Genomic DNA, 13,530 nt, shown 5'->3' on the forward strand with positions numbered 1-13,530 from the left:
TTTTAAAAATCTTGGCCGTGTCCAAGTAAAATTTGGTGCCTTGTGCACCGGTATTTAATTCTAACGGAAAATTATTTAGTTTTGTTAGGATAAAGCATTGTCATCCGCGATTTGGCTCTTGTTGCCCGTCTTATACGTTAAATTTATATTTATATTACAGAGTCTTGTTAAAACTCTTATATTGATACACGCTGGCTTAAAAATGCGTTTGTTTACCAACATTAATATATATAACAGAGAAAAGTATAGAATCGAAAGGATCTGAATAGCTCAGCTGGAAGAGCAGTCGCCCGGCAAGCGAAAGGTCTCGGGTTCGATTCCCGATTCAGCGATTTTCGGATCTATATTTTTCTCTTGCATTCATTTATTTATTTTCCGTAGGGGGGTTAAAGGGGGTATTGAAATTAAATCTCAAATATGAGATTATTTCATATTTTAAAAATCTTGGCCGTGTCCAAGTAAAATTTGGTACCTGGTGCACCGGTATTTAATTCTAACGGAAAATTATTTAGTTTCGTTAGGATAACGCATTGTCATCCGCGATTTGGCTCTTGTTGCCCGTCTTATACGTTAAATTTAAAGATTTTTAATTTTTCAGAATTTTAGTTTTACTTTCTTTAATATTTTTATTTTTTTTTTTAAGAATAAACATTAAAATAATACACCCGACAATAATTATAATAACTATATTAATATATTCATGTTTAATTTGCTTAAAAATATCAATAAGAAAATCAAATTATATTTATTCAATTATATTATTTTTAATTATAATTAGAGGTTTACTAATTATCTTTCTTTATTTTTCAAGATTAATTTCAAATGAACAAATAATCTTAAAATTTAATAATTTTTTATTATACTCTTTTATTTTAAATTTTTTAATTATAACATCATTAATTTTAAATCTAATACACTTATTTCCGATAAAACAAAATTTTACAGAAATTTTGCCAATTAATTTATTAAATAAAAAATTTTTTCAAAATATTTTAAATCTTTATGAATATCCATTAAATAATTTAACTATTATAACCATAATATATCTTCTTATATCTCTATTCATTATTATCAAAATTTGCTCAACTAAATCTTTATCTTTACGAAAAATTAATTAAATTCACTACATTAAATTATGAATAAAACTTTAATTAATATAATTAATAATACTTTATTAAAATTACCAACTCCAGTAAATATTTCTTACTGATGAAATTTTGGTTCACTATTAGGTTTATTTCTTTTGATTCAAATTATTAGAGGATTCTTTTTATCAATACATTATTGTCCAAACACAAATTATGCTTTCAATAGAATTATCCATATCATTCAAAATATTAATTTAGGATGATTAATACACAATATCCATATTAATGGGGCATCAATATTTTTTATTTGCATATATATTCATATAAGACGTGGACTTTATTATAACTCATTTAAACTTTATAATACTTGATTAATTGGTGTAAGAATTTACCTTATTTCAATAGCTACGGCATTTTTAGGATATGTTCTCCCCTGAGGACAAATATCTTTTTGAGGGGCTACTGTAATTACAAATTTAGTTTCAACTATTCCTTATATTGGTAACTTAATAGTTCAATGAATTTGAGGAGGATTTTCTACCAATAACGCTACTTTAAACCAATTTTTCTCTATTCATTTTATCCTCCCATTTATTATTATAATAATAGTTTTAATTCATTTATTCTTTCTCCATTTAACAGGATCCTCAAATCCATTAGGAACAAATAGAAATTTAAATAAAATTCCTTTCCATATTTATTTTACATTAAAAGATATATATGGATTTATATTTTTTTTTTTTTTATTATTAACTTAGAAATACCTTATATTTTTAGTGACCCTGATAATTTTCTCCCAGCTAATCCAATAGTTACTCCAATCCATATTCAACCTGAATGATACTTTTTATATGCATATGCTATTCTTCGATCTATCCCTAATAAATTAGGAGGAGTAATCGCACTATTATCATCAATTATTATCTTATATTTTTTAATGCAAAATTAATACCTAATCAAAACATCACATACTAATGCTCAAGCTCGTATGACAATAAAAACAATGATAAATTATTAAATTAAGGCCATGTGTAACGAGCAATACGATATTATTTTATTATTGAGAAGAAAATTCTTAATTTGAAATAATAATTATACAAACGTTTCGAGCTCTACTTGCTCCTCTTCAGTGCGCAAAAAAATAGTAATAATAAATAACGATAATAAATAAATACATAAAACTCTAATAAAATCCGCAATACATAGTCAATATAAGTTATATAGTTGAGTCATAGTTAAAACGCAAAATATATTTACAATGAATTGAGACCATTAAAATAGTTCAACAAAGTAAGAACCCAATTAGAAGCAGAATGATTCGTCCGGTTATTCGTAAAATATATTAGAATTATTAATAAAAACTTGGAGTGACACTTATACATTACTCCAAATGAACCACTTATCGTTATTTGACGAAAGTCCCTCGATCTGGTAATGATTATGTTCATCCTCTCCAAATTATTTGATATTTGTTAAAAATTGTTCCGAATAACTTGAGATGACGATGCTTCTAATTGTTGTTGGCCTTATTGTTAGTACTTGACTGTTGTCTAGTCTTTTAAAAAGTCGAATAAATAGGTGTCAGATCTCACAAAATAAACATTTACATAAGTCTAAAAATTCGATATTTCTTCTAGAATGTCGAAATACGCGTTGTTAAGCAATTCGGTGTCTGTGTTATTATTTATACCATGCCTTTGTTCCTTGATGTGTATCATTTCCGAGATAAGTCTTTTATAATAATTAGATTCAATATCAAGTATTTTAACGTTATCCCAATCAAAAGCATGTTTTTTATCCATAATATGTTCAGAGACCACAGAATGCTTGGAGGAATCAAATTTAATATTATTCATATGCTCTTTTAGTCTAGTGCGTAATTTTCTTTTGGTTTGCCCAACATACGAAGCTTCACAATCCTTACAATTAATTTTGTAGACAACATTATTATTACTGTTATGCACGTTTTTGTCCTTGTGGACTTTAATTAATTTGTTAAGATTATTTAGACAACGGTATCCTACTCTGAAATCTGATTTTTTTATTGTCGATGCTATTGTCTCAGAAATGTTATTAATGTATGGTAATGATATTAGAATATCTTCCGCACCAATTTTCTTACCCGCTAGCTTGCTGTAAAGTTCAAAACTATTATTTAAATTACTTTTTCCCGTAGGAATACTATTTGAAATGATTTTATGTAAAAATGTGGCTATCGAGTAAAGCGTGGTGTTTAGGATTCAGAAAAATTTGCCGCGCTCGATCGAACGAAAATTCACGAACAGTCGAGAATTTAAGTGAAAGCAATTGCCGCGGGCCTAACACGGCAGCACCTCGCGGCACGCACCGCGGGAAGCGCCGCGGAAGCAAATTTTCGGCCAATTAGCGCGTTCCGCGTGTACCCCTCGCGATCAGGCGGTCGATAGCGTGATCGATGAGGGTAGCATTCCGTCGGGGACAGTCGTCGTGGAGAGAGAGCCGGCGTTGGTCGCAAGTCAGACCAAAGAATTCGCCTTACGGTGTAATAAGTGCGTGAATGTATTATCGCGACAAATACGAACAGATTTGCGCGATATTGTGTGACATATCGAGAGTGAAGAGTTAACGGGTAATCGGATCTCGTTCGCGACGCAACATACACGTTCTCGCGACGAATTCGCCATTGTCTCGTGCATGCTACGTGCACGTGATCGAACATTACGAGTATTCGGATCCTGCTGGAGGATTCACTGCGATATTCGCGTATCGGTGAATGCATGTCGTGCATTCTCTCTCTCGCTCGTTCTCTCTCTCTCTCTCTCTCTCTCTCTCTCTCTCTCCCGCGCTCTCTCTCACAATTGTCGTAGTACGCCGTCGCGACGAACTCGCCGTCGTATTGTGCACGCTGCGTACACGTGATCGACTCCTGCGAATATTCGAATCCTTCTGGAGGATTCTGTGTGATAGTTAATTGCATATAAATGCACGTGATCGAACATTACGAATATTCGGATCCTGCTGGAGGATTGAATGTCACATAATTGAAGACAATTATTAAATCGCGTCAAATCATATGTGCGCGTGTTCGATAAATTATAACGGTCGTTCACAAGAGGACAAATTTGTTGTTGTACGATTCGCGATCGTGACTTTCAAATAAGACGTTGTTTTCTCTTGCGACAAAAAACATCGGTGTCGATATCGAACAAACAGTTTTTTCTTTTGTGATCGCGAGCTTCGAAACGTGTACAGCAAACGCTTTCGATTCTCATATCGAGTTTTTGTTCTTTTTTTCTTTGATTTGTTTGTGTCAAGTCCAGGTGACTTTCTGACATGTGAAATAATAAATTGATCTGTTTTTGTTCATCAACTTCAAGACTTCTTTTCAATTCGGCTTCCTACGTAAATCATCAATCTCAGCGCACACATGGGTGCGCGATCACCCTATTAAGATACAGTCCACTCAACAATTATCCTATTGTCCATCCATCACATCTCTCATGAGATTCCTATGATTTCTTTCCAATAAAAAAAAAAAAACGGGTGAAGGATTTGAGAGGCGGCGCGCGAGACGCGGCCCTAAAAAGGCCGAGCATGCTCGTTCGCCGCAGCTTCGCGTCGGACCACGGTTCAAGCCGCGCGTTCGCAACATTTGGTCCTTCGAGCCGGATTTGAGATTGGTGACGAATTGAAAAGTGAAAAACTCAAGTAAAAAACACAGTGACATTGCAAGTACATTCAAAATCGGACATCATCAAACGCTATCAGTGCATTCAAAGAGAGTGACAGCTCGGTTCGTAAAAGACTAATTTGATTAAATTCAGTGTCGTTGAAACCTAATTTGATTAAATTCAGTGTCGTTGAAACCTCAGTTGATTAAATTCAGTGTCAAAATGGAAGAAGCTCTCGCAAATCAACAAACTGCTTGCTATTCAGTTGCTCGAGCTCTCGACAATTTTAAGAAGATCGGTCGGTCAAATCTGACGGCCGCCAAAATTCGCTCGCGAATGACGAGCTTACAAGACACGTGGACACAATTTGTACGCAATCACGCGACACTGCTGCAGCTTGTTCCTGACGAGAAGCAAGTTTCAATTCACTACTTCAAAAAGGAGACCTTCGCCTTCCACGAGGACCTCTATCAGGCAGCTATGGACTACATGAACGAGTGCTTGGAGGAGCTGGTTCCAGTCGTAAGTCGTGAAACCTCTTTCAACGCTTCGTTCGCGCATACAGACTCTGCGTCATTATCGGTCAAACATCTTCCTCCCATCAAATTGCCGCCGTTCACCGGTAAGATTGAGGAGTGGGAGACTTTTCGCGATCGGTTTCAATCGCTTATTATAGACAATCGCGAATTATCGAACTTCAGTCGCATGCATTTTTTAGTGTCAAGTTTAACAGGCTCAGCTCGCGATGCGATATCAGGTATTAAAGTCACCGCGGATAACTTCTCGGTTGCTTGGAAAGCATTAACAGCGCGTTTTGAAAATAAGCGCCGATTAATTGAGACTCACATTTCGAATTTGTATAATCTTCCGAAAATGACTCGTGAGTCAGCTGTCGAGCTTCACGCCTTACGCGATAAAGCCGAACAAGCGATCTCAACATTGCAACGTCTTAATCGTTCGCCGGACGATATAGTCAGCGACATGTTAGTTTATTTTCTCTCTCAGAAATTCGATCCCGCCACGCGCCGTGCGTGGAAGTTAAAAACGAGCGATATCGAAAATCCGCCAACATACAAAGAAGTATTAAAATTTATTTCGTCGCGTGCTCTCGCGTTAGAGGAACTTCACCCTCGCGATAACGACAAGACCAAGTCACATGCGAAAGTGACTAGCGCAACAGCGACTGCGTCATCTAATATAGTGTGTTCAATGTGCAAGCAATCGCACATTCTCTCAAAATGTCCGCAATTTGTAGCAAAGAGTCCGATTCAGCGACGCGAATTGGTTAAGAAATTTCGACGATGTTTTAATTGTTTGAGTGATAAACACATGTCGATCAATTGTCAAAGTAATTTCACATGTCGAACATGTAATAAACGACATCATTCTATGATTCATCTCGATTCGGACTCATTGCAACAAGTTACAAATGCGAACAATACGTCAAACGCGAATGACGTCATCGACAACGTGCCTAACGTTACGGCACTCTCATCAGTTACAATGACAACTGCGCCGACTCCTGTTGTCTTATCTACTGCAAAGGTGAATTTGCAGGCGCCTTCTGGACGCTCATTGGTTGTCAGAGCCTTGATTGACGGTGGATCAGAGCTCACGTTTGTGACGGAGCGCGTTGCTCAAATATTACGTCTCAAGCGTATACGAACGCTTACTTCAACGTCGGGAATAAGCTGCGCTGACACCGGTACATGCCGATCTGCGGCTCTGATTCACATCACTCCTCGCAAAAAATCGAAACCAAGGTTCACAACGGTTGCCTATATTATGAAGGCATTAACGAGGTATGCTCCCAGAAACGCTTCGCAATCGCAAGATTGGAAACATATTTCCAATCTGGAATTGGCTGACGATGATCCTACCGGATCAACACCGATTGATCTCATAATAGGATCCGATTTATATAATCACGTACTCGTTCACGTACGTAACGGACCGCTCGGTCAACCAGGTGCAATTGAATCGCATTTCGGATGGATCCTATCCGGAACAACCTCTATCCCGAATCACGTGACACAACCCTCTCATGTGGTAACTTCAACTCTCGTAATTCCGCCTGTTGAGGATGCGAGTCGCGTCGTGCAATCAGCTCAGTTAAATCAACGTTACAGTGTTGTCGCTCATTGTTGTTCTCTCGAAAATCAATTGTCTAAATTCTGGGAGGCAGAAGAAACACCTCAATCAATTGAAATGTCTCCAGATGACGAACAATGCGAAGAACATTTCAAACAAACGCATTCGAGAACATCGGATGGGAGATATATCGTGCGTCTGCCGTTTCGAAACGGCCCACCCATCGAAATCGGTGAATCTCGCGAAATAGCCGCGCGTCGGCTTTCGTCGTTACTTCGGAGAATTAATAATCAACCTGCGATTAAGCAGGAGTATTCTGAGTTCATGAGCGAATACGCACAGTTGAATCATATGAAAGCAATCGCACCGGTGGATTCAGTAAATTCACAAGTCGTGTACATCCCTCATCATCCGGTCATTCGAGAGACTAGTTCGACAACTCGGTTGAGAGTCGTATTTGACGCCTCATGCACAACCTCTAACGGTACCTCGCTCAATTCTCACATGTTTACTGGGCCTAAACTACAGTTAGATCTGCAATCGGTTTTATTACGTTGGCGACAGCACAAATACGTTTACTCCGCAGACATAGCAAAAATGTATCGACAAATATTGGTCGACTCGCGAGATAGAGATTATCAACGCATCCTATGGATAGATGAAAATTCGAATATTCAAGAACATCAACTCCTTACGGTAACATACGGTACGGCTTCCGCACCGTTTTTAGCTCTTCGAGTCATTAATCAGTTAAACGATGATGAAGGAAGCTCGTTTCCACTAGCATCTGCGGTTTTAAGCGAGAACGTCTATGTGGACGACGTGCTGTTTGGGGCCGAAGATATGCCTCTCCTTAAACAGACTCGAGATCAAGTTTGCAAATTGTTGAAACGCGGTGGATTCGATCTTCGCAAATGGGCGAGTAACAAACCGGAGTTGCTCTCAGATATTTCATCGGATCATCACGGGCTCGCACAGCTTAAATTATTCGAGACTGACAACAATCTGAAGGTTCTCGGTATTTTTTGGAATCCGACGCACGATTGTTTCCAGTTTCAAATTGAATTACCACAGACTCTCCCTTCTACAAAACGAACGAATCTCTCTACCATAGCCAGAATATTCGATTCACTTGGATGGGTCACACCCGTGGTTCTCAAAGCGAAAGTTTTTATGCAGAAATTATGGCGACACAAAGTAGGCTGGGACGACAATCTCTCAGAAGATCTCCTTTTACAATGGAGCGTGATTTATAAATCACTTCCTTACATCAAAAGCATAAAACTTAGTCGCTGGATTGGATGCGATTCAGATACCAAGAGCATCGAGTTACACGGTTTCGCGGATGCTTCCCAAGTAGCTTACGCCGCAGTAGTTTTTTTGAGAGTCACAACATTATCCGGTCATACAACTGTTTCGCTCCTCGCTGGGCGATCCAAAGTCGCGCCTATCAAACCGCTGACAATCCCTCGATTAGAATTGTCAGCTGCGGTCTTATTAGCGCGCCTAATTGAATTCATCAGAAAATCTCTTCATTTCACGAAAATGCCAGTCCATTGTTGGACAGATTCGAGTATTGTGCTTGCTTGGTTAAACAAGCACCCATCTCATTGGAAAACTTTCGTCTCGCATCGCGTAACAGAGATTCAAACACGAGTATCTGATGGCATTTGGCATCATGTCAGTACACATGAAAATCCCGCTGACTGTGCATCTCGCGGTTTACTCGGCACAGAATTAAGCGCCTTCGACATTTGGTGGCGCGGACCTTCATGGTTGAGTCTTAAACAGGATGATTGGCCCACATTCACAATAACGCCGATAGACGAAACACAGTTAGAAGAAAAACCGTGTCAAGTGCATCAAGTGAACGCTAATGAACCGTGGAATCTCACTACTCGATATTCATGGTGGCCAAAATTGATACGTATTACCGCCTACATTTACCGTTTCATAAGGAAGTGTAGAAAGAAACACACAATAGGATCGAACAACAAGTCTCAATCTCACGCTCTTACTACAGTTGAATTCAACGAAGCACGAAACTTCTGGCTGAACTTCATTCAGTTAGAACTATTCGAAAACGAGCTCCATAATTTAAAGTCAAACAAACCGTTGCCTACTCACAGTCCAATTCTCTCATTAAATCCGTTCCTGGATTCTGACGGTCTAATTCGCGTTGGGGGGCGATTAGAACACTCGTCATTATCTTTCCAGTCCAAGCATCCAATCTTATTAGCCAACCATACGATCACTACTATGATCATCCGTTATACGCATGTTGTATCTCTCCATGCCGGTCTTCAATCCACTCTTTCAAAACTTAGACAAGAGTTTTGGATTTTGAGAGCAAGAAGTCTAGTAAAGTCGGTTATTTATAAATGTGTTCCGTGTACAAGAGAAAAGGCTCAAGTAGCTAGTCAGCTGATGGGCCAGCTACCTACAAGTCGTGTTTCGGCGCCCTCTCGAGCGTTTCTACATAGCGGTGTCGACTACGCCGGACCAGTCTTCACACGTGCTTCAGCCGGCCGAGGAATTACCTCGCGAAAGGCCTACATAGCACTTTTTATTTGTTTAGCCACACGCGCTATTCATCTCGAACTGGTTAGTGATTACTCGACTGCTGCCTTTCTTAACGCTTTTCAAAGATTTTGTGCGCGACGTGGATTACCAGAGGTCATGTACTCGGACAATGGCACTACGTTCGCAGGAGCAGACAAGGAGTTGTCGCAAGCGTATCGAGACGCTCAAAGCGATGTTAACTTTCTCAACTTCATCGTGTCAGATAACATCACATGGAGTTTTATCCCTCCTCATGCTCCACACTTCGGTGGATTGTGGGAGGCAGGGGTCAAAAGCGTTAAATACCACCTTCGTAGGATATTAGGAAATCACACCCTCACTTTCGAGGAACTTACTACCGTGCTTTGTAAAGTTGAAGCATGCTTAAATTCAAGGCCCCTGTGCCCATTGACTGATTCGATTGACGATTTTGAAGTGCTCACTCCGGGTCACTTTTTGATTGGATCGGCAATCACAATCAATCCAGAACCTTCTGTTCTGCAAATCAATGAAAACAGACTGTCACGGTGGCAGTTGTTGCGACAGATCACGGAGCGTTTTTGGAAGCATTGGCACGCCGACTATATTAACACGCTTCAACAGCGAACTAAGTGGCGAAAGGCAAAGTCACTTATCCATATCGGTTCCATGGTTCTGATTCAAAATCCTCTTCTTCCTCCTTGCAAATGGGAACTCGGACGCGTAATCCACTGTCAACCAGGCTCTGACGGATTAATTCGAGTAGTTTCCGTCAAAACAGCGAACTCGGAATATAAGCGTCCCATAACTAAGTTATGTGTGCTTCCAATCGACGTTGATTCTGACGATTCCATCGAGGATCAACCTCGAGTGTCAAGCAATTAGCGATAATTCTAGTGTAAGTTAATTATACGATTCTAATTCTAATTACGTTATAATTTATGTAGCAAGTAAGTCAAGTTTATGTTCATTAGTTAAGTCAAAGCGTGCAAGTAAAGTCGCCAAGGCGGGCGGCGCTTGCAATCCTAAGTTTAAGGTCGTGCGAATTAGTACGAACAGCGGATACTGTTGTTTACGCGATCTGCGTTAAATGTTAAAATCCGTCCGCGATAACAACAGTGATCTTTAGAAGTCAACTTTAAGTCAATATTGTCAGCCGTTTCAGGTCTACAATTTCACTTTAGTGCGAGCTGAGCGTAATCAGAAGTTACATCTCAGTATCTTATATATTGCATGGGATCAATCGTGACGAACAATCACACGCAATTAGTTTTCATTTAGCAAACCTCACTCACACGGGAGTGAACGATGCATCCTTGTGTAAGGTATACCGCGAGATCGAGTAGTTTCGAAATTCAAATTTCGAGGCGGGCGGTATGTTTAGGATTCAGAAAAATTTGCCGCGCTCGATCGAACGAAAATTCACGAACAGTCGAGAATTTAAGTGAAAGCAATTGCCGCGGGCCTAACACGGCAGCACCTCGCGGCACGCACCGCGGGAAGCGCCGCGGAAGCAAATTTTCGGCCAATTAGCGCGTTCCGCGTGTACCCCTCGCGATCAGGCGGTCGATAGCGTGATCGATGAGGGTAGCATTCCGTCGGGGACAGTCGTCGTGGAGAGAGAGCCGGCGTTGGTCGCAAGTCAGACCAAAGAATTCGCCTTACGGTGTAATAAGTGCGTGAATGTATTATCGCGACAAATACGAACAGATTTGCGCGATATTGTGTGACATATCGAGAGTGAAGAGTTAACGGGTAATCGGATCTCGTTCGCGACGCAACATACACGTTCTCGCGACGAATTCGCCATTGTCTCGTGCATGCTACGTGCACGTGATCGAACATTACGAGTATTCGGATCCTGCTGGAGGATTCACTGCGATATTCGCGTATCGGTGAATGCATGTCGTGCATTCTCTCTCTCGCTCGTTCTCTCTTCTCTCTCTCTCTCTCTCTCTCTCTCTCTCTCTCTCCCGCGCTCTCTCTCACAATTGTCGTAGTACGCCGTCGCGACGAACTCGCCGTCGTATTGTGCACGCTGCGTACACGTGATCGACTCCTGCGAATATTCGAATCCTTCTGGAGGATTCTGTGTGATAGTTAATTGCATATAAATGCACGTGATCGAACATTACGAATATTCGGATCCTGCTGGAGGATTGAATGTCACATAATTGAAGACAATTATTAAATCGCGTCAAATCATATGTGCGCGTGTTCGATAAATTATAACGGTCGTTCACAAGAGGACAAATTTGTTGTTGTACGATTCGCGATCGTGACTTTCAAATAAGACGTTGTTTTCTCTTGCGACAAAAAACATCGGTGTCGATATCGAACAAACAGTTTTTTCTTTTGTGATCGCGAGCTTCGAAACGTGTACAGCAAACGCTTTCGATTCTCATATCGAGTTTTTGTTCTTTTTTTCTTTGATTTGTTTGTGTCAAGTCCAGGTGACTTTCTGACATGTGAAATAATAAATTGATCTGTTTTTGTTCATCAACTTCAAGACTTCTTTTCAATTCGGCTTCCTACGTAAATCATCAATCTCAGCGCACACATGGGTGCGCGATCACCCTATTAAGATACAGTCCACTCAACAATTATCCTATTGTCCATCCATCACATCTCTCATGAGATTCCTATGATTTCTTTCCAATAAAAAAAAAAAAACGGGTGAAGGATTTGAGAGGCGGCGCGCGAGACGCGGCCCTAAAAAGGCCGAGCATGCTCGTTCGCCGCAGCTTCGCGTCGGACCACGGTTCAAGCCGCGCGTTCGCAACACGTGGTATTAATCGATGACACAATTACTCTAAATGGAGTATTCTCCTTGTGTATTTTTGGGAGACCATAACATTTTGGAAGAAGGGAGTCGCTGGAACGTAGTGAGTAATATTCTTTATTAGAAATGTACCCTTTTTTTTGCCATTTCTTAAGAATATCGTTTAGTTCCTTTTCTATTTTGGAGGATGGGTTCTTTTTTATGATAGAATAGGTGCTATTGTCTTCAAGTAAACCTTCCATCTTATTCGTGTAATATTCTTTTGTCATCGCGACTGTTACGTTGCCCTTATCAGCCCTTGTAAAAACCAAAAGCCCGTGGGCAAACCAAAAGAAAATTACGCATAATCTTATTAATAGGGCATTGTTATTATCTCATCCCATATATCATAAGAAAAATTTAGAATTGTGTATTAAAATATTATTGGACAACGGTTACCCTATTCATTTAATCTTTAAAGAAATAAATAAGAGAATAAGAGTTTTAAACAATGGTCAGTTTAACAACAATAGAAAAAAAGAAATTGCAGAAAATAATAGCAAGAAAAAATTTTTCGTCATTCCATACATTAATAACATTTCTGAGACAATAGCATCGACAATAAAAAAATCAGATTTCAGAGTAGGATACCGTTGTCTAAATAATCTTAACAAATTAATTAAAGTCCACAAGGACAAAAACGTGCATAACAATAATAATAATGTTGTCTACAAAATTAATTGTAAGGATTGTGAAGCTTCGTATGTTGGGCAAACCAAAAGAAAATTACGCACTAGACTAAAAGAGCATATGAATAATATTAAATTTGATTCCTCCAAGCATTCTGTGGTCTCTGAACATATTATGGATAAAAAACATGCTTTTGATTGGGATAACGTTAAAATACTTGATATTGAATCTAATTATTATAAAAGACTTATCTCGGAAATGATACACATCAAGGAACAAAGGCATGGTATAAATAATAACACAGACACCGAATTGCTTAACAACGCGTATTTCGACATTCTAGAAGAAATATCGAATTTTTAGACTTATGTAAATGTTTATTTTGTGAGATCTGACACCTACTTATTCGACTTTTTAAAAGACTAGACAACAGTCAAGTACTAACAATAAGGCCAACAACAATTAGAAGCATCGTCATCTCAAGTTATTCGGAACAATTTTTAACAAATATCAAATAATTTGGAGAGGATGAACATAATCATTACCAGATCGAGGGACTTTCGTCAAATAACGATAAGTGGTTCATTTGGAGTAATGTATAAGTGTCACTCCAAGTTTTTATTAATAATTCTAATATATTTTACGAATAACCGGACGAATCATTCTGCTTCTAATTGGGTTCTTACTTTGTTGAACTATTTTAATGGTC

At 39.0% G+C, this 13,530-nt stretch overlaps 1 protein-coding gene across 1 annotated transcript; it reads left to right on the forward strand.

Moving 5' to 3' along the window:
* Positions 1-4,960: 4,960 nt before the first annotated feature.
* On the forward strand, positions 4,961-10,255 carry LOC114937345 (uncharacterized). The gene has a single exon (XM_085485398.1). It carries the CDS (start codon positions 4,961-4,963, stop codon positions 10,253-10,255), a length of 5,295 nt encoding a protein of 1,764 aa, XP_085341524.1.
* Positions 10,256-13,530: the final 3,275 nt, after the last annotated feature.

Source organism: Nylanderia fulva, unplaced genomic scaffold, assembly GCF_048542155.1.
Source record: "Nylanderia fulva isolate GAGA-0341 unplaced genomic scaffold, ASM4854215v1 Scaffold364, whole genome shotgun sequence".
Taxonomy (NCBI): Eukaryota; Metazoa; Arthropoda; class Insecta; order Hymenoptera; family Formicidae; genus Nylanderia; species Nylanderia fulva.

Bases quoted from the DNA above. Each gene is read 5' to 3' on its own strand.
- LOC114937345 (XM_085485398.1), top strand. From the start codon at position 4,961: ATGGAAGAAGCTCTCGCAAATCAACAAACTGCTTGCTATTCAGTTGCT.